General features: G+C 44.2%; 2 protein-coding genes across 3 annotated transcripts; one reads left to right on the forward strand and one right to left on the reverse strand.

Moving 5' to 3' along the window:
- Positions 1–353: 353 nt before the first annotated feature.
- rgs7bpa (regulator of G protein signaling 7 binding protein a) lies at positions 354–16,366 on the reverse strand. Of its 2 annotated transcripts, none has more exons than XM_061261067.1 (6): positions 15,568–16,366; positions 14,217–14,383; positions 6,386–6,516; positions 4,149–4,293; positions 2,841–2,911; positions 354–1,930 (listed from the first exon to the last, which is right to left on the reverse strand). In XM_061261067.1, exons 1-6 carry the CDS (start codon positions 15,715–15,717, stop codon positions 1,839–1,841), a joined length of 756 nt encoding a protein of 251 aa, XP_061117051.1. In that variant the 5' UTR covers positions 15,718–16,366; the 3' UTR covers positions 354–1,838. The 2 variants fall into 2 exon arrangements, with proteins under 2 accessions (XP_061117051.1, XP_061117050.1); XM_061261066.1 differs by having other exon boundaries at positions 4,149–4,296.
- Positions 16,367–17,470: 1,104 nt separating this feature from the next.
- Positions 17,471–25,695, forward strand: LOC133140563 (5'-nucleotidase-like). The gene is made up of 8 exons (XM_061260583.1): positions 17,471–17,607; positions 18,727–18,878; positions 19,351–19,934; positions 20,912–21,059; positions 21,774–21,939; positions 22,881–23,028; positions 24,312–24,495; positions 25,586–25,695. Exons 1-8 carry the CDS (start codon positions 17,471–17,473, stop codon positions 25,693–25,695), a joined length of 1,629 nt encoding a protein of 542 aa, XP_061116567.1.
- Positions 25,696–27,442: the final 1,747 nt, after the last annotated feature.

Here is a 27,442-nt window from a genome sequence, read left to right on the forward strand (position 1 = left end):
GTGCATCTTCCATGAACAACTTGAACTAACATAACACATCTCCTCTTTAAAACTGAATTGTTTTTATGCCTCATTTCAAAGGAGAATGATGTTAGCATTGCTTTTCCTGGGATTATGATCATGTTCCTGTCAGCCAGTCAAAGCTATACTTCCTAATGGTACTGCCCTACTGGACAAATCGGATCACTGTGGCATCATTGAAATGTTAATTTATAAAGAAATAAGAATAAAAAACTATGCAGGAGAACATGCTTCTGAAGCAACCATACTAACTGTACATTCTCCATTCACAAGATTTGCTAAAAAACTCCTTCCCCTAACAACTACTAAATCAATGTCAAGAGGCAGAGCGGTTTGTTTAAATAAAAAAAGTTTATTAACAATGTAAAATGGTCTATAATTTTAGTCAGCTTGAACTACAGTACCCAGCATGCCCTAAACATTGAATACTATATTTAATAAGCAGGAACCATGCTGTGCCCTTTGCATCTGGACATAAAAGGCCAGAATTTTAAAGTCACCAACTGCAATCATCCAAGACTGTAAATGAAAGCCGCTGTTGGGAAAATAACTCTGATGGTCACGCCTTAAGTTGTGTCGTTTTATAAATACCGATCTAACGTTTTTTTTAAATTGTATATTTCATATAATATTGTATATTCCTTGAAATGGAAAAGTAAATTGGGTACAGGTTTTTCGGTGCATGGAAGACTAAATAATGTATAAATATAACCACAGAAAAAAAGAATAATAATAAAATAAAATAAAACTAAACAAAAAAAACAGTGCAGGGCTTCAAAACGAGTTGTTTAATTGGTGGAGTAATACTGCTGAAAAGAGCCAGCTCTGTTATCCATGTGCGTCTGCAGATAACAGGTGTACCACGACAAAGGTCATCTCCGTTCTCTGGTGGGTCCGGGAGTTGTTAAAGGATATCGATTTGGACTGGAGTGCATGGGTAATTGACGGAGAGTATGGAACGATTATAAAACAATCACAGTCATTCCCAGCAGCCAACAGGGAAAAAATCAAAAACATTCCTTTTAGGATTTTTGTCCGGTTGCATTGCCTGCAGCCAAACGAGCAATAATTTTGCCCCAATTACAAAAATGGAAAAAATTGTTATAAAGCATCTTGATAATCAAAATTAGAGTAAAATATATATACGTTTGTGACTATTGATTTTGTTACTTTTATTTCTTGTTTTTTTCTTAAAAGAATTATTTTCATATCACAAAATAAAATTAGAAAACGGGCAGCCTTTTCAACAAAAAAAGAACTATATCGGAAATGGCAGTAACAGGTTGCCCTTACAAAAAACAAATATCATGTTAACACACGTTAAAATATAAATTTTACACATTTTTTTTGTACTGCATGATGCACTGCATATATTGAACCATATTAGTTATTGCCACTTTCATAAATGAAATTACAGACATACTGTGAAACATTTTAAAATGACACTCTCAAATATTTTCAATTCTAATATATGCAGGTCATTTTTGCATGTACAGTTGGCAATAACTGGTGTAGATTATACTATATCACCAATTGTATTTAGTGAGTAATTTTGGCAAGTATTATTTTTTCCTTTAATCTTCAATTTGATATTTTACCGTGCATTGACAGATATTAGTTCTTCATAATGGTGGCGGGAGACACCAGTGTTCGGGGATTATGGGTAATGTTGACTGACGCAGTTGTCCGAAGTGCTGTTTCCCCAGGGCTGGTAGCGGGGTGGGGGCGGAGTTGAGGGTGGAGTTGAGGGCGGAGTTGGGGGCAGAGTTGAGGGCGGAGTTGGGGGTGGAGTTGAGGGCGGAGTTGGGGGCTGGCTCTTAACTGGACACCAGGCAGCAGAGCCCATAGAAACGCCTCTTCCTCTGTCGCACCAGCGGGTAGGGAGTGAGATTCAGCAGGCTGCTGTCATCTGTGTATCACACAGAGGGCATAGGGTCACACACACACACACACACACACACACACACACACACACACACACACACTTTTTGTTTCATTGCAGGGATGCAAGTACTGACAGTTACTGAGGGGGACACCCTGTTCCAGACATTTCACAGAGCTGAAAAAAATGAGTATCACATGAGTCTGCTAACAGGTCTTTGTCCCCTGCAAGATAGAAAAACAAGTGCACACATGCACATGCGCACACACGCCTTGATTCTTCAGTACATAACATACACAAACTTGTGTCCCCACATAATCTTGAATATTCTTTAGTGCAAAGTACTGTTGATAATGTTGTCAACAAGAATATATACATGTTGACAATTGGTCTTGATGATAGCAGTAAATTGTATTAAAAGTGTCTTATTTTAGCAGACAAACACTGTATTAATGACTGCTCCAAAACCTGCCACCTTTTCTTAGTAGAAGACGCCGGTTTATGAGTGTTGATGAGCACGCTGTGGTCACGCTGTATGACTGCAGGATGATATATTGTGCAATGTTTTATCTGGTGTCTCATAAATCCATCTGAGTGGTCCTCTGCACTTTTTATGTATTAATTAATGTGCATTTTCATGGCCGATGTGCAATATCGTGCTATTTTATTGGCCTTTTCTTTGTATATGTAAAATGTTATTGATGCATGCACTAATGTACTTGTATTGAGGATGGGCACAATGCTATTAATTCCAGCACATGTGGATGAATGAATCTGACTCAATTCTGCCTCAATTCTTTAGTGCACACACATACACGCGTCCCCACAAAACCAAGGTTCTTTAGAGCACACACACAGATGTCCCCACATACCTTGGTTCTTCAGTGGTAAAGGCATGCAGTCAGGCACTAACACAAACCCAAATGTCCCCACATACCTTGGTTCTTCAGTGGTAAAGGCATAGTCTCCCTGAGTTTGCTAAGAAGGTTCTTCATGTCTCTCATGTCCCTGGGGGGACACAAAGGAGGTTACCATTCAGAATGGAGAGAAATATGAGAGACACACATATTCACTCTTATTCTCTGACTGTGGAGAGAGTCCTGTGAGTTTGGGCATGTGCTCACAGCCAGACATCATTCTGGTGCCTAAAGTGGATATTACAGTTTTATCTGCCTAAGTGATGCCTGCAGCCAAAAATATCAATAAATGTGTGGCAGTTTTTTTTTTGCAAATGCTGTTCAACTTGATTCTTTCATATGAAATATAATTTCATGTGTATTTCCTGTGTTTTTACACAAATTATTGCCACCCCTGACTGGCAATTAACTTAGAAAAATAAACAATATAATTATTGTGATAAACTCAAAATGTACTGTATTTTATTCATGTTGGAACCAACCAAAATCAAATACTCATTTAATAAGGAACAGATTTCACCAAAATCAAGGTTTCATAATTATAGGCACCCCCTAGTTTAGTACTTGGTGCATCTACATCTGGCAAGGTTAACAGCATGATTTTGTTTCCCTGTAAAGGCATTTGGAAGGATCCTTGCAAGTTCCTTCACATTTCTGGGTTTATGCTTATCAACTGCCCTCTTCAGTTGAACCCACAGGTTTTCAATTGGATCGAGGCCCAGCGCCTGTGATTGCCATTGCAGAACACAGATTACAGATACAGAACTATTTCTGGACTTTGAGGTATACTTTGGGTCATTGTCTTGCTCGAAAGTCCACAGTCTCAGCCTTGTGGTAGAGGCAACCAGATTATCAGCCAAAATTTCCTGATGCTTGTTGGAATCCATTATAAAATTGATCTTAACCAATGCCCCTAGACATCCGGAATTAAAACAGCCTCAAGACGTCACTGCCCCACCAATGAATGTTCTGTGGTTATGAGGGCATCTCTGTTTCGATGCCAAACATGCCAACGCTGTATCTGACCAAAACATACACATTTCGGTCATTTCAATTATGACTGAATGAAGGTGCTGGGGTCAGATTGAACGTTTGGTCGTATACAGCATACAGGCAACTCATGCCCATGGTGAAAGCTCACACACACACGTATGCGCACACACGCACACACACACACACGCGCACACACGCACACACACGCACACACACGCACACACACACGCACGCACGCACACACACGCACACACACACACACGCACACACACACACACACACACACGCACACACACACACACACACACACACGCGCGCGCGTCGGTGCGGCGTACCGTTCGGTGTTCTCGATGTCGGTAGAAACCAGCCAGCCGTACTGCAGGGATTCCACGGGCGAGGAAGAAGTGTCCTCCAGGATGGGAATGTCCGAGCTCTCGTCCATCTTGCAGTCGATCCTCAAAGCCGGGTTCAAGTCCTTCCCTGCTAATGTGAGGGCAAGCATCACCAGGGCATGCAGCCTTCCCCCACCCACATCCAGCCAGCATAGCTCCACGTGTCCATCTTTTGTTTATTTTTATTTTATTTTATTTTTTAACCTTTGCATCAGGAATCACATAACCACAGTTCCTCTGTACAACCAAAATGGTCAGTACTCTGATCTCTCCATTTCTCTTCTGGTCTCTCGGAGGCTCCAGGTTGTTAGCACGAGTGTCCAGTGCTCAGCTACAGTTCATGAGAAACATTTATCTTTGTGTCTACTGCATATCTTGCAGCACAGCATGGTGGTTTGAGGCTCATTTGATACCTTGGACCCTTGATGACTTTAAGCCATTTAGCCAACAAATGTGTTCCATACTGTATCAGAATAATCTACAGCTGAATCTAGTCCCACTCCCCAATTCCCAGTGAGATCCATTCAAATGCAAAGATGTATTAGTATCACTTGCTGGACTATGTGAATATAAGATATCCAGACTCTGATGATGTTGATAGGTCACAGACATCAGGAAGTCATGGCATGCAAAGGATATGCAACAAAATCCTAAACATGTTACTTTTATTTACATGAAATACATTTTAATTACATAAAATTTACATTATATTGCTGTGTAGCCACAATAAGATCCACACAGCCGTTGGGCCTTTGAGCAAGGCCCTTAACCCAGCATTGCTCCAGGGGAGGATTGTCTCCTGCTTAGTCTAAATTAACTGTAAGTCGCTTTGGATGAAAAGCGTCTGCCAAATGACATGTAATGCAATGTAATGTACATATATAACTGCATGACTATAAATTGTGCTATTGGAGTGTGTCATATAGTCTCCCTGGATCCCCATCTCTTTTTAAATAGAGAGGGACAGAAGGGTGTCCCAATAAACCCAGGGCTGTCTTTTACACAAGCAGTCACTGCCCTGCAGAATGTTCAGTGTTAATTCAGCTCTTTCAGAGGACATGTGGTCCCGCTTGCATTCATATCTCCTGCCTTAGAGTCGAATGAACACTGGATATTTTATTGTGAGACACTCATCAATTTGCCTCACTGTGCATCTCCTTAGGGCCAAGACTGGTCTTAAGAGACTGTGTTTAAGACCCTTTCACACCAAGAACAATCACTATATATCTATAATAGTTTAAAAAATCTTTAGAACTCAAGTCGATGGTGGATTCCACACCACCAATATAAAGACAATGACAGTGACAAAGAATATCACTGGGATCACATTCATGGTGATTTTTTCCAGCTGCATGAACACTGACAACCAATCAAAATACATCTGAATTTACAGGGCGTCATGTTCAATATGGGTAAATATCAGATTGTCATAGTTCAGCAGTGTGGATGCTCACATCGTTATGTTTGTAGTTATTGTTTATAGTTATAGTTTTTGGTGAGGGCGGGCCTCTCGCTGTACTAAGCTGTGTTTAGTTGTGGTAAATGGTTGGCATTTATATAGCGCCTTTATCCAAAGCGCTGTACAATCGAACGCTCACCCATTCATACACACACTCAGACACCGACGGCGATCGGCTGCCATGCAAGGCACCAACCAGCTCGTCAGGAGCGTTTGGGGGTTAGGTGTCTTGCTCAGGGACACTTCGACACCCCCAGGGCGGGGGATCGAACCGGCAACCCTCCGACTGCCAGACGACTGCTCTTACCGCCTGAGCCAATGTTGCCCAATAGTTGCTGTGTTTAGTTGTGTTTAGCTGTGCAGGGCTGTGCTGTGTTTAGCTGTGCAGGGCTGTGCTGTGTTTAGCTGTGCAGGACGGTGCTGTGTTTAGCTGTGCAGGACTGTGCTGTGTTTAGCTGTGTTTAGCTGTGCAGGACTGTGCTGTGTTTAGCTGTGTTTAGCTGTGCAGGACTGTGCTGTGTTTAGCTGTGCAGGACTGTGCTGTGTTTAGCTGTGTTTAGTTGTGCAGAACTGTGCTGTGTTTAGCTGTGCAGGGCTATGCTGTGTTTAGCTGTGTTTAGCTGTGCAGGACTGTGCTGTGTTTAGCTGTGCAGGGCTGTGCTGTGTTTAGCTGTGCAGGACTGTGCTGTGTTTAGCTGTGCGGTGTTGATCTGTGCAGTACCTTTCCTGTGCAGCTGCAGGGAGCCCAGCAGGCAGACTGACTTCAGCATCTCAGTGATGTACATCTCCAGGCAGCATTGCAGCTGGATGAAGAGCCTGCAGATCTCCGGGTGAATCTCACCATCCTCCGGCCTGGGAACCACAAACCTGCACTTAGAACCACAGTCTGCACACAAACCCCGGGTGAATCTCACCATCCTCTGGCCTGGGAACCACAAACCAGCACTTAGAACCACAGTTTGCACACAAACCCCGGGTGAATCTCACCATCCTCTGGCCTGGGAACCACAAACCTGCACTTAGAACCACAGTCTGCACACAAACCCTGGGTCAATCTCACCATCCTCCGGCCTGGGATCCACAAACCTGCACTTAGAACCACAGTCTGCACACAAACCCTGGGTCAATCTCACCATCCTCCGGCCTGGGAACCACAAACCTGCACTTAGAACCACAGTCTGCACACAAACCCCGGGTGAATCTCACCATCCTCTGGCCTGGGAACCACAAACCAGCACTTAGAACCACAGTCTGCACACAAACCCTGGGTCAATCTCACCATCCAGACCTCAAACCTGCGCTTGGAACCACAGTCTGCACACAAACCCTGGGTGAATCTCAACATCCAGACCTCAAACCTGCGCTTGGAACCACAGTCTGGTTATGTGTCTTAACAAAAGGTGCACCAAGCTCTGGTTGCAATCCATAATATTATATCATAATTGTAAAAAAATGATTGGGGTCATGGGATAAAAAATATTTTCGCGTGGGGCTTTTCCATTTCCCCCGGAGAAACAGTGCCGTTCTGTAAAGCACGCCCTCCACACCCCGACTGCAAGGAGCATGACGCCAAATCACATTTGATTGATTGAGTGGCTGAGGGCGCTGATGTCTCTGATTCACCTCTGCTGCGACTCCGTCTCAGAGAAGGTTCCGGGGGTTTTTCAGATGCCTGAGTGGGCCGGCGCTGTTTAAACGAGTCTGACACGCCGTTCAATAAGCGTTACTGTCAGCCGCGCTCGTCGGAGAAGAAAGAAAGGAGGGGAAAAGAAAAGAGAAAGCGCGGCGTCTCCTCCTCCGAGGGAGCCCGGCCGCCAACACGCCTCAGGGTGGCTCAGCGACCGCGTCCGGGCCGAGACCTTCGGCGCAGAAAATGGCCTCTCTTATCTGACCGGACGCTACCGAGGCTGGGGGGGAAAAAAAGCCGTCTAGCGGTGAAATAAAATGCTGTGAATTTCGACGCGCTGCTGAGAGACATCTATGGGACGATCTCGGGCGCTGACAGCCCTCCCTCCTCCATCTCGCGGCGTCCTAAAAAGGAGCGTGTGCGAGGAGAGGGGTCTTCTGAGGTAAGCTGGAGCTGTGCGGAGAGGCGAAGTCAACGCCCGCACGAGGAGCGGCTGCACCAACACGCCAGATCCGCAGCGATAGCGCGCAGAGAACAGACTACGCCTCCTCGTACTCGCCGCGGAGTCAAACCGGGTCAGAACCGGGTCAAAACCGGGTCTGAACCCTGGTTGGCAGATCCACATTTGTCGTGGACTTCCAGAGTGAGCAGAACTCTCTCTCTCTCTCTATGCTCATCCCAAACAGGATATCACACTGTAACCTTGGAATTACAAGGTTCTATCTGCGTTCTGAGTAGTTTTGAGATATGGAGCTTCAAAGCCTTCACATGCTAACCCAGCGAAGTTCAAAATGACGGACACCCTAAAAGTACTCTGAATGTACAATATAAAAACCCAAGGGCCATATTACCAACATATCTATGACACTAAATCATTCTTCATCAAAATGTCAGATTAAACCGTAGAATTCTAAGATCTTGACATATAAACAGGCCAGAACCAGGACCCAGTTCTCAACACACATCATCTGAACACCAACTGTCATTTCTAAGGGTCATTAAAAATGACAATATAACCAATGCCGGAGAAATGGCCTTGATTCACTAATGGAGCCCATTTTCCCCCTGCCACTTCCTGCTGTGTTTCGGAATAGACGCACATCCCCTGGTGAAATTCCCACTTTAACATCCCCCAAGAACATTGTCTTTCATAATGGCAATCTCCTGTATTCAGGCAAACCATAATGAGTTTTGGCCCAGATGAAGAGTGGCGGATTTAACTAGAGCACTTCCTTTTGTCGTTTCCGAACCGCGCACGCTCATGTCCATTACTGCAGATATCATATTGCATTATGTCAAATAAAAACGGTAAATAATAAAATAAATAAGAACAATATCATTAGCGGGCTGTCGTGATTGGCAAAGGGTCTTTACAGATGGGGTGAGGCTTCAGCTAACATTGATTTACGCTGCACAACATAAGTGCTTTCATCTGAGTACTAAAAGCTATAGTCAGACCTATCAACACGGCCTGAATACTTCCTCATCACTGAATCCACTGGCTCAAAGGGCAGGAAGAAGTCATGACATCACTGTGACATCACCTCCTGATAGTCTCATCCTAGATTTGGTCACATTTTAGACGTGCAATACATTGAACTAACTAACAAACCTTTAAGGCTAACATTGTTAGCATTGGCTAAAAGTTTTAGTCACATTTCAGTGAAGGTAAAAAGCTGTTTCAAGCTACTACACCCGCCCCATTAAAAATGCATTGTTTTCACGGACACAGACATTTTGTTTAGCGGAGTTGCCATCCTCTTAATCCTAATCACAAGACTCCCCCCGATGAACCGGCGCTAAACAGTGCTTCTACTGATCATAACCAAAAGTACACGCAAAAGTGAACATCCGCACACATGCGGGGCGTGAGGGGGGGGGGGAAGAGAAGCGCAAATTAACGAGGTGTTCAGATCAATATAAATAAAATCAGCAAAAAGCCTGTGCTGTTTGTTGGACAGCCCTGGCATGGAATAGAATGGCATCACCCTGGCGGAAAGCCTAGCATCGCTGCTGCCCGGGCGTTAGAGGCGCAGAGGAAACAGAGAAGAAAAATGTGTCATATAAGGGGGGGGGGGGAGGGGGGGGGAGTGCTCCACATCTCCTCTGTTCTCATCACTCCCACTAGGCACTGAATTATAAGCTGTGCATATTTTAAGAAGCTGTCCACTTTGCTAACACACATGCACAATGCATCTTGTTCATACATTTATAAATAGTATGTGGAAAATGTTTTGGCCCGTATGCAGCATTTTTAAAAGGGAATCTGGCCCCCGGGAAGCAGCTGAGTAAAGCTGGATTATGGCGTGTGGCTCTGAACCGGGATTGGCTAATAGCGTCTCTCTGCGGTAGCTGATACAGGCTTTGGAGTGTGACTCTGAGCTGGGATTGGCTGACAGTGTCTCTCTGCAGTAGCTAATACGGGCTTTTGATAGGCTGGGAGGAAATCCTATAAAGGAGACCAGCAGACATTAAATTCAGCTCTGTTCTGCGGAGTGAAAATGTTTTTGGTGGATTATCCATTAATGGTATTTTTTATCAGTATAAATGTATTTTAAAAATTCAGATGAGAAGAAGGTTGATTTGATGAAATGGTGGACAAAAAAAAAGAAGCGGTGAACAGACTTATTGTTCCAGGATTCTGTTCCTTTTTTGACTCTGCCATGTTTGTTGTGGTTCTAGACTACAGAGCTATGGTGTGTGTATGTGTGTGTGCATGTATCTGTGCATGTATATGTGTATGTGTGTGTATATGTGTGGAAGTGTGTGTGCATGTATCAGTGTATGTGTGTGTGCATGTATATGTATGTGTGTATATGTGTGGATGAATGTGTGTGTGTGTATGTGTGTGTGTGTGTTTGCACGTATATACGTCTGTGTGTGTGTATGTATATGTGTGGAGGTGTTTATTAATGTGTGCATGTACCTGTGTATCTGTATAATCAAAATGGCTGCTTGGGCCCCACAGCACTGGTCGTGATTGGCTGTGGCAGGACCTAGAACGGGCGGGTCTCAGCCATTTGCCTGGGCAAATGTGACTTTCTTTGTCTAAGCCAGCTGCACTGTTAATGACCCTCTCTGATGCAGTGACTGCAGTGCAGCTGCACTGTTAATGACCCTCTCGGATGCAGTGACTGCAGTGCAGCTGCACTGTTAATGACCCTCTCGGATGCAGTGACTGCAGTGCAGCTGCACTGTTAATGACCCTCTCGGATGCAGTGACTGCAGTGCAGCTGCACTGTTAATGACCCTCTCGGATGCAGTGACTGCAGTGTTAATGACCCTCTCTGATGCAGTGACAGTGCAGGGAAGAGCAGCACAGGGCAGGCAGAACTCGCCTCAGAGCACAGAGCCCACTCTCCTGTGCTCTCCTGAGTTAATGCACTTTGCAATATGGTTTTACAATAATGCATTAATCAAATTTGAAGACAATTTATGCTTTGTTTAAACATGGTAGCTAGGTGGAAGGCCAGCTGCTTATAGCTAATTAAAAAATGTTTTAAGTACTTTTGAGACCTTATGGCTAAAATTTAAGTACACATGTGACTTTAAGTACACACTAAGTTTGCCTAAGCTCTGGATTGTAGCAGCTCTAGATTTGCAGCGTCTTTCAGGGGGACTAAACACTGGGATGTGTGAGAAGGGCATATGGCTCACTTGGCTTAACTCTCCTATTATGTTTGTGGTCAATTTGACCCCATTCAGTGTTTGACATCTCTTAAAAACCGGTTAACCTTTTTTTGGACTTGATACTGTACGATTTTTAACATTTTCTATTTTAGTGTCATTCAATAGTAAACATGCAATAAACATAATGCTTTGTTTTCAGAAGTCCAGTACCAACTTTGTGTTTTGTTGTATGGGCGTATTGTACACTGTAACAGTGTGGAAAATGTCAGAAAATATACAACCATTTTTATTGTTATTGCATCTGACTTTGTGGATGATTCTGGTGGTACTTTCCCATACAGGTGTCAAACTTTCACTTCTTGTACCTCAGGCTCTAAAATGAGATGTTCCTCACAGATTTTTCATATTTCTGGATAAAAGGCTAGTCATTTGGGATTCAATAAGAAGGTGACACAGATTTTTGCGTTTATTTAATCTGTTGGGTCAAACTAACACCAAACATAAATGTGGTCATAAACTCTTAACATAATTGGAGGGTTAAATCAATTATCATTTGATATATGTATGTGTATGTGAGTGTGTGTGTGTGTGTGTGTGTGTGTGTGTGTGTGTGTGGGGAGGGGGGCGCGGGCAGTTAGTTTAGGCTCTCTGTCATTTAAAAAAAAAAGATATATGGCATGCATAAGCAGGGTATTTAATACAAGGTATTAAAAGCAGAACCGAAAAGAAGCAGGACTACTTTTGGCAGGACTGTGGGTACCCAGCCTTCATAGACTGATCAATAAGAGCCTGATATGCCCAAACAAACTCCCCTCCCACACTCCTCTTTCGGGGTGCGGGACTGGGAGGAGGGCTGTCAGTTACATTTTTGTTTTGCTGTTGAAACGAGGCGAGCCCCCTGTCGCTCCCTGTGTTGGGTCCTTGGGAAAGTTCCAGCTTTTGCTGTTTATTATTTTATTCAACCTTTATTTCTTTGCCGAGAAGGTCAAACGGAGAACGCGTTCCTCCCTCGCGCTATGACAGCGTACGGAAAGAAAGGGAGGGAGGTCCGTGAACGCCGTGAGGCGGGGGGGGGGGAGTCACCTCTCACGGCGACGATTCGGCAGGCTTGACTCTGAGAAATAACCTCCGACAGCACAGTGTCCCCATCGTTGAAAACGAGTATCCCCAGAGTGCTCTGCCATGTTTACGTAGGGCTGGTAATCCCACCTCCTGTCAAATCTCTCAAAAAAACCCAACAGGCTCATTAAATATTAAAAATAGTTCATCCTGCCCCTGGTACTCATTGGCTGCAGAATCCTTTGTCTTCCATCCCCATTCCCCCCCACGTTATAACTGCAAATGAGAATTGAGTTTCGGTTGACCTACCTGCTTAAATAAGAGGTAGAGGTATACTAATAAATGAACCGGTGTTCCCTGGAGGTCTCTCGTCAAGATGCTAACCAAGCGCCGGCCTTCATTAGCTTTGGCCGATTAGCATGAGCAGTGTACAGGAAAGGAGTCCTGCAGTAAATCTTCCCTCCGAGAAAACAGCCGAGAACAGATAGGCACCAGGAGGTAAACTGCCTCTCCTCCCAAACTGCTTCTGTGCCTTCTGTCATTGGTCACACGGTCCGCTTCTCTGTCCAATCACAGGCCAGGAGAAACAGGACGAACAAGCTAACAGGAAGTGCCAGAGGGTCATGTGATATGATCGGCACTGTTCCAATACTGCTGTGCTGGCTAGTAATGGCCACATGAAGGTGGGAGTAATGTATTGTTTTGAATAATATTTGGCAAATTTAAATTAAAAAAATTTACAAAAAAACGAACAAAAACGTAATTAGACTGTGGTGCAGTGCACAAATCTGTCACAAAATCCTTCCATTTCAGCTTCTATTTGATCTTCTCATTTCTGTCTTTTTTGTATGTTTCCCCTCTCTTTCACTGGCACACAGTTTTTGCATGTATGTTGAAACCAGGCACCTGCGCCCATGCCTTGCAAACAGCGCGATTCTGTCGTGACAGCCCAGGACTAGCAAAGGCTGGGGGATTTCAGGTCAATATCACACCCAGAGAAACGCAAGCCACCCACCTACCTTCCTCTCATGAGCGTTAACTCTTACACTCCTATCCTTTTACATTTCACACCTCTTTCTCTCACACTCTATCACTTGCTCTCTCTCTATCACTCTCTCTCTTTCTCTCTGTCATTTGCTCTCACGTTCTATATCGCTTTCTTTCTTTCTCATTCTCCCACTCTCCTTTCCTCTGCTTTGTTCTCCAAAGGCAGCACCTGTCCTCAGAACCATATCAAAGGGAGTTATGCCCCAGAGTTCAGGGCACTACCTCACGCTAAAATGTGCAGGTCAAATGTCATTAATATGCTTTGTGCATTGAACTCGTCCATCAAATTAAAATGAGTGCATTGTCACTCTTAACACATATATTAATAATAATAATGAGAACAAAATGAATTAATAAAACCACGGCATTACGCACATGCGCGATTATGATAGACATAGAACGTATACGAAACTATATTGATTAAAAGATATTCCAACTCGATTAAACAAAAATCACAACGACTAATAGAAAGATGCCATTGCTCAAACTTTCACCTTTCAACCGTTCTCTTCTAACAAAATTTAGCTACTAATCAGAGCATGTGCAAACAAGTCGAGTTGATGAAATCACAGCTCGTTCAAAATGCGTTCAGTCGAAAATGGGTCCTCTGAAAATTGTACCGGAAAAATTAAATTACATCTCCCTCAGTGGCCGCGGCCTACTCTACGCTCCCAGGGGAGCGATTGTTAATTTTGCGACAACACTTGCACATACGCCACAGTATTTCAGCACCAGAAACAGCTCCCATTATAAGAAACGGGAGATGGTCTTTTTCCCAGTGCTCATATCCCGAATGGATTGGTGTCCTGGAAAATAAAATGAACTAATCCACGTATTCCTAGTTAACGCTGTGCTGCATGTCAGACTTGTCGAGATGGCTTGTCGGGAGGGTTATTTAAGTGCATTTCAGTGCTGACACACAGCGAAAAGAATTCAACATTCTACATCTCATTGGATTCAATGTCATGTACAAACAAAATCGTGTAGTTCCCGCAGCCCCCCCTCCATACACACATACACTCCCTCCCCCATTCATAACCCAACAAACCCACACACTCATACACCCGCGCTGCAGTTCTTTACCACGACATTGTAGACCGACATAGACACACGCAAGCACACACACACACACACACACACACACACACACACACACACACACATATATACGCGCGTCGTGGTTCCTTACCCCGAAATTACGGAGAGATTCTGATGTGCGGCTCGAGCCATGTCGCAGCCTTTGGTTCGCGTCTTGTGCATTTCCGCTCGTAGGGAAGGGCAATCGACCGATATCTCCCCAATAGAAATGACCAGCTCACGATACAGGGCCACAAGTGTATTGAACTCCTGGACAATCTAAAATAAAATAATAAACATATAAATAAAAAATAAAAACATAAAATAAAACGCCCGCTACATGTAGGCTAGCTTACTTTACCACGATAGGCTATTGTCATATCAACTTGATTTTTTAAGATAATGATTTAGCATTTCATAAAATTACCCACCAAAAACATGTAAAGTGGTTGACCTTTCCCTCTGTAAGCAATGCATGAGATACGAAATGCATTATCGAGCTGCACAGTATTTTGTCAGGCACAAAAATACTTATTTACGTCATGATAATATGTTAACGTGTTGCCTTGGTCTATGTTGGCTATAGCCTACATCGAAAGTATAAGTTCTGACACTGAAGGACAATTCAAACGATAACATCACAGGTCGAAAAAATAACGCACTGATGCAGATTTTGAAACACGTTTATTTAGTCCTCATGCCGATATTTAATTTTCTTTCCCCTTTACAGTGGGATAGCAACGTCGATCAAAACAGAGACGGGCAGATCGACTGACAAGACGAACAGAGCGAAGAAAGCATTAAATCCAGTGCTCTTTTTTTACCAGCTGATTCATTTAATGGTGATGTGCATTCGAAATAATTGATGACATGAGAGCGCATATGGTTAAATAAATTATTAATTTGTAAGAGCCATTATGTTTAGGTTTTTACTTCCGATAAAGCTAGTCCCTCCTGGTGGGACGCCCGCATTTATGGCTAATGCTCAAAGAAGATTCGGTGAACATTTTTTTTATTCACCAAAAGACTCTTCTGCATGAGAGACCAGACCCACATAGAGGCTTCTGCCAGCACCTGTCACATTAGCTGATGACTTAGTCCATCACGCAATGCATGCTACTACAGCAACATAATTTTTAAACAGAATACATACAAACACCAACGCAATCAGACACGGTATCAATACCAGCTAAATACCCATCGCATTACTGCAGGTGGTGGTGTGGACAGTAATTTCGAATGTAATGTAATCAATCAATTCTCAATCTCCCATGTTATTTAGATTTTTCTGCATAAATACCATTTGGTTTAATTATACCTCACACAATAACGTGTCGAAAGGTTGTTGTGGTTTTAAATAGAATACACCTGCACGTGATTTGAATAGGGAAGGGCGGGAGAGTACGCCAGAATTCCCGGAGAAAATAACAAACCCCCGCGTCACGTCGGCAAATTGTACCCACCATCCTGCAGTCGTCCACGGCACGCTGGGCTTTTCGGCTGCTCTCTGTACTCTCCCTGCGCTCCGGGTCCCTTGAAGGGGGCTTGCCGATTTGAAAAATGTTCCCGGCGGATCTGGGGCGGTTCTTGCGCCCATTCGGTGCAGAACTCATGCATACACATCCACTGACAAAACCTAAACCGTTGGGGAATGGTATTTATTTCTTCTCCCTTTTCTTCGCTTTAACAACCGTTGTTATTTTATTTGATAGCTCGTTTGTTCTCTGTATCTGACGAAGCAGAGTCACCGACAGCGACCCAGTGGCTCCGACAGGATCCTACTGCTGAAACAGATAATTTCGCAGGCAACCTTTAGCGCGCAGGAGTGCCGGATGAGTGCTCGCGACTCCTTTCCGCATAGCTTCGACTGCAAGGCGAGTCACCTTCACCTCAGCAGTGGACCGACTCCGGCTGAAATGTTCCCCTTGCACACCGCCGTTTCTGTACCTCTGAGGCGGATTCACAGGAAGTCAGCTGCGACCATTTCTTGCAGTTCCGAGTTTCCATGAAGCACTGCAAGCAAGCGATGGTTTTCTTGGTTTTGCGAACACCTCTACGGCAACATCACATCAGCATCCCCCGACAGCAACAAAGCGCCTGTGGCACAAGTACAAACAACACTAATTCCGACAGAACATGTAAAGAGATAGCCAATTGGGGAAACAAAAGCTATTAATGGTTGCCATTGATAATCCCGATCTCGTTTCCAAGGTCTTCTTCTGAGAATACATCTAACCTTGGTAGGAGACGCTCGGTAGCTGCCTGTCTGACGTGGCCAGCAACACTGCACACTCATAGGACAGGAATACTAATACGGCCCATGAAACAGACCCCCGAGAGCTTACACGTTTACCCAATGAAATGTTCAATAGCATCAATTATATTGTTTCGGAGATCCGATTGTTAGAAATATAGTGCCAATAGACTGTTAGATTGCACAATGTCGCAAAGTGTGGGGTGGGTGCAGTTTTTTTCCTTGAGAAATGGAGAGATTGCTTCAGAGAGCGAATTACCTAGTCGGATCTTTTATGTAGCGAAAAAGGACGACCAATAAGCTATAGCCAAACTGCAGCCGCCAACATCTATAAGATGTGAAATTCTCATTCTCAGACGAGATGCTAGTCATTTCTACATATATGTTCAAAAGCACATATGACTTTAAATTGCATTAGGCTAACATAGCCTCTTGAGAAGCCTCAGGAGAAAGTTTAAGTGTTTAACATTTCTTTAGACATAATACAAGTGTATTGGATTACAAAACATGATGCAGTGAAAATATTTTCAATATACCTATATATTATTTAATTTTAATTGAATGCTCCATATGTTAAGAGAAGTACTGTATAGAAGCCAACATCTTATGTCTTCGTTTGAGGACGCAGGGTCTCAGGAGGATATAGCCAATTTAAATGTAGGTCATTTGAACATTAGGCTACTAATAAAAGTTTTTTCATCTTTCAAATATGCAACTCTATCATATTACTAGCCAATAATATTAAGTTATATGTCATAAACAGTAGGCCTAATACATGACGATAATATAACTATCATTATGTAATTTAATAATAGGCAAGTAATAGACATACTACTACTACTACTACTACTACTACTACTAATAATAATAATAATAATAATAATAAAAAGAAGAAGAGGAAGAGGTCTAATTGTAAGCATGTCATTGTTATTTCGCTTATTATTTATATAGGTTAGCTATTATTATTATTACATTAGTGAGGCTGTATTGAAATCAGTTCCTTTGGAACGCGTCTTAAATAGTTCCAAGAACTCGCTGAGTCACGAGACTTCTAATCTCCAAGGAAACTACGGCTTCAAGCGAAAATCCTGTGCTGTATTCAAGTTTAAAAGATGGCAGCAGAATCTCACTGTCAGAGTAAATCAACTGAATCTTGTGATGAACTAGAAGTTGTTCTAACTATTCTGCATTTTAATGACGTTTACGAGATAAGGGAGAGATCGGAAGATCCAGTTGGAGGTGCAGCGAGGTAGTTTTTGTCCTTGAATAGTTTAACATTTTGATCCCACGAAACATTAACATTTGACTCACGAAATCAAAGAATTACACTCACGGAGACGGGGTGATGATATAATAATAAATAAAATGACAACATTAGTGAGATCTTTAGCAAATTATCCACTAACTAGCTTGTCAGCTAACCAACTAGCTAGCCTAATTAGCCCACTAGCGCCTGTTCGTTTTGGGCGTGTTTCTTTTTCCCGCACTGCGGGGTGACTTCTTTGTTGCCCTTGACCAAAACTGGAAATTGGGAGAGGCAAACAATATAGCTACGCTGCTCGCCTTGTGCATATGGCGTCCTTTTATGGGTGTAATGCTTACAGTTCATTTTAATATAGGCAAGGCATATTTTGGTAATACAACTAGCAAGCTATATGAAGTTAACGATACCTATAACTATGTCGAAATAACGAAAATATAGTTAGCATAAGTTACGTTATTAGCAAACAATAAAGTTAGAGTTAGATATCTTGCAAAGGTTATGGAAATGATTAGAAAAATATCCCAAATCAGATTTTTCATCTCAACGATCTCAAATTATAGCCAGTTAATATAGCTACCAAGCGACACTCCAGTGCTTAGAAGAGCCCTTTTTCGCCAAATGCAACTGGCCATTCAAAGATTATCTAGGCCCATTAAATTGCTTGTGAAACATAATATTGCTTGTGAAACGGTTTTGCTTGAATGTGGCACAGGTGTCTGTATTCAACGTGGAATACGATAGTCCAGTTTCTTTTTGTATCTAGTATTATGTAGCATTTTGACCACAATACAGGAAAGCCCCTAAAAATCTAGAAACTCACATTGAAAACTGTTGTGTTTTTGATTTAAACATTTGTGGAGGATAATTAAATAAATTAAATAAACAACTTAATTAAATTAGCATACGCAAGCACACATCAACAAAATAGTATATTTATAAACAGTGTGATATTTTAGTTATGTCTGCCTTAGAGCACATCCACATAGGAGACTGATCATGCAGTTAATTGCACTTGATGATCACATCATTATTTACTGTAACTATTGTTTTTTTCTCTTGTTTTATTTATACCTGACATTTTTACTGATATATTTTGGCTTTCAGGTTTGCCACAGCTGTCAAGCAGTTCCAGCACCTCAATCCTCTGATTGTCTTCAGTGGGGACTGTTTGAATCCGTCCTTGTTAAGCACAATCACAAAAGGGAAGCACATGGTGGATATCCTGAACAAGCTGGGTGTAAATTGTGCTGTGTACGGTAAATGTTATTTCTTACCATCCCTGTGTGTAATACCAGGAAACTAAGACTTTCATGAAATTTGTCAATCATTTGTTAAAAAGATGGAGACCAACTAAATATGTTGAAAACAAACAATGCACACTTGATCAGTCTGACCCAACAGTAAAAATATTTCTCTATCAGTAATGTTTAACTGGCACAAAAGTGGGAACAAGTTTTGTATCTTTTCAAATGCTGTTATAGTTAGTGATGAGACAGCAAAGGTTCATGAATTCTGTAAAGAGTGGAGCCACAAGCTGTCAGTCACCGGCTAACTTGAACCTATCAAAAAGTTTTGCTCTGCCCAGTGAGGTAGAATAATTGGCTTAAATCGCTGAGTCACTGATAGCTTGCTCCACCCATTTTTCACCCAGTTTTCCCATCACTAATTAATTAAATCCTCTGTTATTTTTTTCATGTTTCCCCCCCAAAAAAAAATATATCAAAAAAGGCAATCATGAGTTTGATTTTGGCGTGGACCACCTGGAGGAGATGGTGGCGCAGACGGACTTCCCCTGGTTCCTCAGCAACGTGTACGACCGCTTCACCTCCGACACGCTGGGCCACGGCGTGGTCAGCCGGCTGGTCCGCTGGAGAGGCCTGGACATCGGCCTGATGGGCCTGGTGGAGGAGGAGTGGCTGGACACCCTGGGCACGGTGGACAAGGAGAACCTGCTCTACGTGGACTACGTCTCGGTGGGCCGCCAGCTGGCCAGCGAACTGCGTTCCCAGGGGGCCGAGCTGGTGGTGGCGCTGACCCACATGCGCTGGCACAACGACGCCCGCCTGGCCGCGGAGACCGCCGGCATCGACCTCATCCTGGGGGGCCACGACCACGAGTACGGCGTCAGGGAGGTCAACGGCGTGCCCGTCGTCAAGAGCGGCTCGGACTTCCGCTTCCTGTCCAAGGTGGACGTGAGCAGGAGGGCGGGGGGGGGCTTCCACTGCGCCGTGCAGAAGGTCCCTGTGGAGAGGCGGCTGGTCGAGGACCCCGCCATTAAACTGATTGTGGACGGCTACAACAACAACGTGGAGGTGCGTGTTCGCTGGCAGCCGTGCCGATATGCACCCTGCCCCTGCTGAATGGCTGAAGCTAAGCAGGTGTGGGTTTGGTTACTACTTGGATGGGAGACCTGGGAACACTAAGTTGCTGCTGGAAGTGATGTTGGTGGGCCAGTAGGGGGCGATCGTCCCTCTGGTCAGATTATCCAAAATGCCCCAGCGCAGTGATGGGGACACTGTGCTGTAGGAGACGTTAAACTGAGGTCCTGACTCACTGTGGTCATTAAAGACCCCATGACACTCTTTGCAAAGAGTAGAGGGTTCGCCGGTGTCCCGGCTAAATTCCCAACCCAGCCTCTTTCAACCTGCCACCTAATCGTCCCCTGATTTAATTGGCAAAAAATGTTTTTATCTCCCTCACCATCTTAGCTGATGTGTGGTGAGCATTCTGGCACAAAATGGCTGCCGTTGCATCACCCAGGTTGGTGCTGCACATTGGTGGTGGTTGAGGCGAGTTCCCCTCATCACTGTAAAGAGCTTTGAGTGTGAGCGCTATATAAATATAAGTATCCATCAGTATTCAACTGCTACATCTGTATCTTGGAGAATCACATTGAGTCTCTTTCGATTAAAAGTGTCTGCTAAATGACTAAAATGTAACTGTAAGATGAATTAGGATTCATTAATCCAATTTATTGACAAACTCCCTTTGTCTCCTATTTGGAGTTGCCGAAAGTGCCATCCTCTCTCGTCACCAGTAATCAACATGCACAACTACTTAAATATTCATGAGGAGGTGTACCCAAGGGCCGCCTGAAACTGTCATTGTTCTTGACCGCGCCCCCGTCATGAATATTCACGAGACCAATGTCACACTGTAAGTAATGAGATGCAGACAGTTAGGCCAAACATGACAAGAAACGTACATCAGGCACTCCCTAGTCTGCAGTGTGCACACTAACAAGGGTGCTGATGATGCATACTTTACCTGTGTGTTCACTGGCTGGCAGCACATGCTGGACGAGGTGTTGTGCCAGATTGAGGTGGATTTAGACGGACGCTCCACCACGGTACGCCGAGAAGAGTGCATCCTGGGAAACCTCATCACAAACGCCATGCTGGAGGCTACGCACGCTGACGTAGCTCTACTCAACTCAGGTCGGTTAGTCACCTGCGCTCCAAACTGCCGCACTTTGTGCCAATGGTTCCCTGCCATGTGATTGCTTTTAAGCCCTCGGGGAAATGGAATGTACTGTAAATAAATTGATTTTATATACGTATATGTAACATATTTCATTTTAAGATATTTTCACTGTATTTCAATTTCTTCACGGGGGTCTGAGGTTGAATTGAATCGGCTTGAATTGTAGCCCCGTCACTACGAGATCCTGATTGGTCAGAAGGAGTAACAAATCATTGGTGGAATCGCTTAGCACGTCCCCAGAGTATGGATGGACTGACATGCAAACGTCAAACTGGTCACGCTCATATCAGTCATATAGTTATGGTTCAATATGAATTTTGTTAGCCTGGATTAATTATGTTATTTAAACAGCGTTAGCAATTATATTGGGTTTACTTTTTTGTTCATCACATTACATTATAGGTATTTGGCAGATGCTCTTATCCAGAGCGACGTACAGCAAAGTGCATACCCATAACCAGGGACAAGTGCGCTGAAAGACCCGAGAGGGAAGTACAGTTACAAGTGCTAGGAATACCAAAAATATAAGGACTTGGGCCTTGTAGATTAATTTGATTAATGTAAAAGGATTATATCTATAAAACCGTTTTAGGAAACACAACGCTAGGAATAATAAAGATGCTTGGATCATTTTCCGAGTCACCCACTGAGATACCCTCCTCCTTCAGGTACACTGCGGTCTGATACGGTCCACCAGGCCGGGACCCTGACCATGCACGACCTCCTGCAGATCCTGCCCATGCAGGACCCGGTGCTGGTGGTGGAAGCTACTGGGCAGCAGCTGTACGAGGGGCTGGAGAACTCGGTCAGGAACTATCCCACTCTGGATGGAAGGTAGAGTCCTCAGGAACTACCCCACTCTGGACGGAGTCCTGGCGGAAGGGGTTGCACCAGCTCCATTTCAGTTCAAATGTAGCCTAGTTGTAACTTGAAGGTACAATAGATAAGATTTCTGTGTCAAAACATTGTTACGGGACTATTGTAAATCCCTTCCTATCATTGATTTACCCTCCGCCTGTGTTTAAAGATCTTAAATTTGGGTTTCAAAATATACAGTTCACGGCTAGACACTCTGTACCAAAACTTTGTATAACAGCTCATTGGTTGAAAATTGGTTCTAATTGCCACAGCCAATGGTGTTTCAGTTTACAGAGAAGGGGGAGGGATAAACAGCGTTGTGGTTTGAAGGTGTTTGTTGCCGCTATTCCTCTCTTGACCGTCCAAAATTACCTATTGTACCTTTAACCGCGATGAAAGAATGTTTTGATCGTTGATAACCCACTCTGCTTAGTAATGACTACGTCCAAACCAGCAGTTAGGATATAAGTAACCACGGTGCCACAACATTAATTTGCTGATGTTGTAAGTAACTAGTAATTAAGCCTCTAGCTTGGACTTTACACTCAATGCAACCGGCCTCATATAAACAAACCCACACAAGGTACGCACACGTCTGGGATATAGTACTTTAAAGCTTTTAATTGAATTCTTGAATTCAGTTCTGGAGGTTTTAAACATCTTGCAGTGTATTGCTGTGCTATTCCTCTTGTGAGAAATGTAGCCAGATAGGTTGACACATTTTCATTTTCACATCTGAGAATGGTGTTATATTTCACTCCACTTGGCATTAAAATAGTCTTAAATCTGACTTAATGAAGCTGGCCGACACCCTGTATAAAGCCACTCCAGGCCCAGGTCGGTGGTAGAGGGGGAAAACGGGCGTGGTCGTGTTTTTGCTTCCTCTTCTTTGAGCGACGGCTGTTTCTGCCCTCCAGGTTCCCCCAGGTTGCAGGGATGCAGTTCGGGTTCGACCCTCAGGGACCTCCCGGGAACCGGGTGGTGCTGAACACCATTAAGGTCCAGGGCCAGGACCTGAACAAGGACAAGACGTATTTAGTGGCAATGAAGGAATACCTAACAAAGGTACACATCGCCCCAAAACACTGACATGCTGGATGCTGTATTCAAATACATCCACACATTCAAATCTGACACGTTTTGCTGTTGAACAAATTTAGGGCATATTTCCCAGTTCTGTAAGCAAAGACTACAGCAGTTGTTTAACGTTTCTATCAACGGTCCCTGGGCCCAACAAAACGTGCATATTATTTCATTGTACATGTACATTCATTCATTCATTATCCTAACCCGCTTATCCTGAACAGGGTCGCTGGAGCCTATCCCAGCATACATTGGGCGAAAGGCAGGAATACACCCTGGACAGGTCGCCAGTCCATCACAGGGCACACACACCATTCACTCACACACTCATACCTATGGGCAATTTAGACTCTCCGATCAGCCTAACCTGCATGTCTTTGGACTGTGGGAGGAAACCAGAGTACCCGGAGGAAACCCACGCAAACACAGGGAGAACATGCAAACTCCGCACAGAGAGGCCCCGGCCGACGGGGATTCAAACCCAGGACCTCCTGGCTGTGAGGCGGCAGTGCTACCCACTGCACTATCCGTGCCGCCGCTGTACATGTACACAAATTATGAATTATGATTGAATTATTCCAACATAGTGAACCTATAGATTATTATTCGTGTGATTGGCATGAGGTGGTGCAGAGTGAGGATGAAATGGAGGACAGAGTGCGGGCGTACCTGCAGCAGCGTGTTGGCTGATAGCAGCTGTGCATCAGCACAGAACGCACTGCTCAGCCACAGGAGAGGAGCAGGCCCTGGCAGGGTGCATGCTGGTCTGGGTCCTCCCCAAACAACAGGGAGCTTCACAGCCGAGTCCCTTCGGTGAATACAGCCCAAATCAGCGCCTTCCAAAAGTGAAAGAAAAAAAATCAAAGGAAAGCGAAAATAGTACACAAATTAATAAAGGCATGAGTTGGCAAAAAATTGTCTGAAAAAAAAATCTGTGTGGATAACTAGTGTGTATATCAAAAGTCAGAACAACTGAACGTTTTTATGTATGTATTATGATAATAATAATAATAATAATACTAAGACTAATAATATAAAATTAATTAAGCCTGAGGAACAACACATGAATGCAAGCGCACTAATAATAACAGGGTTGAAATGATGCGTTTTTGTCTGTAGCGGTGTCTCAGGCCTAGAGAAGCACACACACACGCGTGGGTGTGTGTGTGTGAAAAGGTCACGGAGTCGTGAGGGTGACGGGGGTCAGGACCGGGGCAGCGATCACGGTCACAGTCATGCTGAACGCTCTCCGGTTCTCCACGCAGGGGAAGGATGGCTACGCCATGTTCCTGGACTGCCGCAAGACGTTCGACATCGAGAACGCCCCGACCCTTTCCACCATACTCATCAACCACTTCGAGTCCGGAAAGATCATCCACGGGCTGAAGACCTGCCGGTCTGGCCACAGGATGAGCTTGATCAAGGCCTCTATCAGTCCCTCAGTCTCTGGTAAGATCTCCCGCTCTCTCTCTCTCCCTCTCTCCCTCTCACTCTCTTTCTCTCTCTCCCTCTCTGTCTCACTCTCTCTCATGCTCTCTCCTCTCTCACTCTGTCTCTGTCTCTCACTCTCTTTCTCTCTTGCTCTCTCCTTTCTCACACTCTCCCCCTCTGTCTCTCACCCTCTCTCTCACTCTGTCTCTCACTCTCTTTCTCTGTCTCTCTCTCCCTCCCTGGTGTGTAACAGTGACTCATAAACATGCCGTCGCTTTGCGATAACTTAAACGACGCGTCTTGCTGGGCTGAATGGCCTCTTCTCAACATGGTGTTCTGCTGTTGTTATGAAGCAGGGGTCTCCTGCCCTGCTCCTGGATTTTGCTGTGACTCAGTTTTTAATTGATCAATTAGAGCAGCTGATTAACTCACCTCACTTGGTTTCTTGGGTCTGAAGCGGTAGGTGATTTTAGGGTGAAAACAAAAATCAGCAGACCCTGTGGCTCTCCAGGACCAGGGATGGGGACCCCTGTTCTGTACGAGTGAGTCATGAGTTTAGTTTAATTCACTTGTTATTAAAGCATGTGTAACATTTATCCCTTTTGCTACTGCAGTCGCCTATAAAATGCCACCTGAATAGGCGCTCTGAATAAAATGCATTTCATTAATTATTGAGCCATATAAGCCTTCATAAATCCTTTACAAAGTGTGAGTAATGTGTTTTTTTGGACAAACACTCGAGAAACTCTGTTGTCAGCAAACATGAAACCAGTTAATGTTGATAACACAAATTAACACGAATAACAATTAACACCAGTGAACTACTAACGGGACCCTAACTTGAAGCGTGGCACGGATTTAAACGTGTAGCCATTTAAGAATGAATATGTCCTCTTCTACAGCCACACGTGTGTAGAATTGACATTTTTTTGGGTCACCGCAGCGTTCACGCACTCGAAGCGGTCGTGAAAATGCGCGCCGCTAAAAGCCAGCCGCGAGAGGCGAGAGGCACTTAGCGGTCAAATGCAAATGGCCCCCACTCGCCTCGGAGTGCTGAGGTGATGAATATTTAACCCAGACCCAACCCGGTTCTCTTCTCCGGAACCAGCCGTGGAGCGGACCCCGCGCGGGAAGACGGCGCTGGTGGTGACGGTGCCCGGAGTGGAGGGCCGGATATTCCATGTGACCCGGGACAGCCAATCAGAAGCCGGGACCTAGAGGGGGAGCGCGATCCCATTGGCCAAGTGCGGCCCACAATCTGAGCAAGGACCAATGGGGGTGTGTGTCGCTTGAGCCCCTCGAACTGCTTCCCTTCAGCCAATCAGAGAGCTTTCTTTCCCCTTTTAATATTTTCTTTTTTTTTTTTGCTATGAAATGTGATTAAATGCACTTGCACAGGAAGGTGGATTTGCTGCGAATTGTTTGGAGATATTTATTGCGCTGACATCAGTGAACACGCGCTTTGTAATGCTCTGCGCACATTAAAATAGCTGCTGACTGTTCGGGGTGTCGCGCAGCCCGTGAACCCGCGCTAGACGAGCGGCGGCTCCAGTGAACGCCTCAGTTCTGTGTCACGGCGTTGGCAGCTCTCCATTCGCTTCGCTGCAACAACCTCGGCGTTCGGCTACAAAGCCTCTTTCTGTTTGAATCTCCCGTAGTGTTCGCTGGTGGAAACAAGAGGTGAGAACAAGTCACCGGCATACACATGAAAACAGGTGTAAGATTTTATTTCTGTCGTCTCTTATGACTCCTCAGTTAAATTGCGGAAATGGCTTCCTGGTTAGCTCTCCAGTTTGAGCTCTGGAAGTCCGCCTGCAGTGGGGCTTGGCCGTTTCAGGCCAGACGAGCTGCTAATTAGATTTGATTAAGCTTAATTAATCAGGCTTGATTGAAATGTTAATTCATTATGTGTCATTGGGCTGTTAATTGGACGCTGATCCGGGTTGGCATATGTGATAGGTATGTGTTGTCTGTCCGTTGCCAAAGGAGATGGGTACCTGTGCTACCAGAAATATGTTTTATTTGTTCAAAATAGGACTTTAAATTGTCTCCCTCTGTCTTTGTCTTTATCTCTCTCCCTCTCTCACACACACAGACACATAGATTTTTGTATTTTTTATTTATTTATGTTTTGCATGACACAGTCACCCTCTACTTGTCTTTGACCTTGGAAACTTTGATCTCTCAGCCAGAGGAAATGTAAGATTTTCTTCAAGTCTGCACATTTTCAAGAAACAGTGTTTCAGGATCACACGTATGATAACACACAGACTAATACAGGGCTTTTCACAGATCAGAATGCCACTTTCAGATATAAAAATAAAAAATGAGCTTTTATTTGTCTTTGAAATATACAGTCCACTGTAAATTGAGTGATTGATATAAATTGAAAAGCACATCACGGTAAGGGCTAAAATAGTCTTTTATACAATATAAAGAAAAAAACTAAAAAGGGCTAAATGTATTGTTGGGATCCTCTCCCAGATGGGGGAGGACTAAGCCTCGAGCTAATGAGCAGGTCACACAGCAGAATCAATCAAACAACTCCAAAATGCACAAAACACCGCAATGGTCTTTTTAAATACACTTTTCTAATCGCCTAAACTGCTTGTAGAAAGGAAAATTAGGGGTACAAGAACAGGAAGGAGAGCCAAAAATCAGCCACAAAAAAACGTGCTGGGTGCCATGGTTCATAAAACAGAGAGATTCCAGTCACCTGGATGTGAGTGTCCCAGTGCTGGCCAGTGGCTCTTCCTGGTTGATCAGGTGTAGTTGCACAAACTAAACGAGCACTGGCTCAAAACCGCATACTAGCATACTCCTCATGCTAAATTTCAGGCTGATTCTCACTGAAATGTAGTTCCAGTACATCTCAGTCTGCGGTTTCGAACACAGCCATAGTCTCCTCTGCAATGCAGTTCATTCCACTCTGCAGTGGCCAACAGCGTTGTGTGTTTTCTCTGAG

This window comes from Conger conger, chromosome 11 (genome assembly GCF_963514075.1).
Source record: "Conger conger chromosome 11, fConCon1.1, whole genome shotgun sequence".
Taxonomy (NCBI): Eukaryota; Metazoa; Chordata; class Actinopteri; order Anguilliformes; family Congridae; genus Conger; species Conger conger.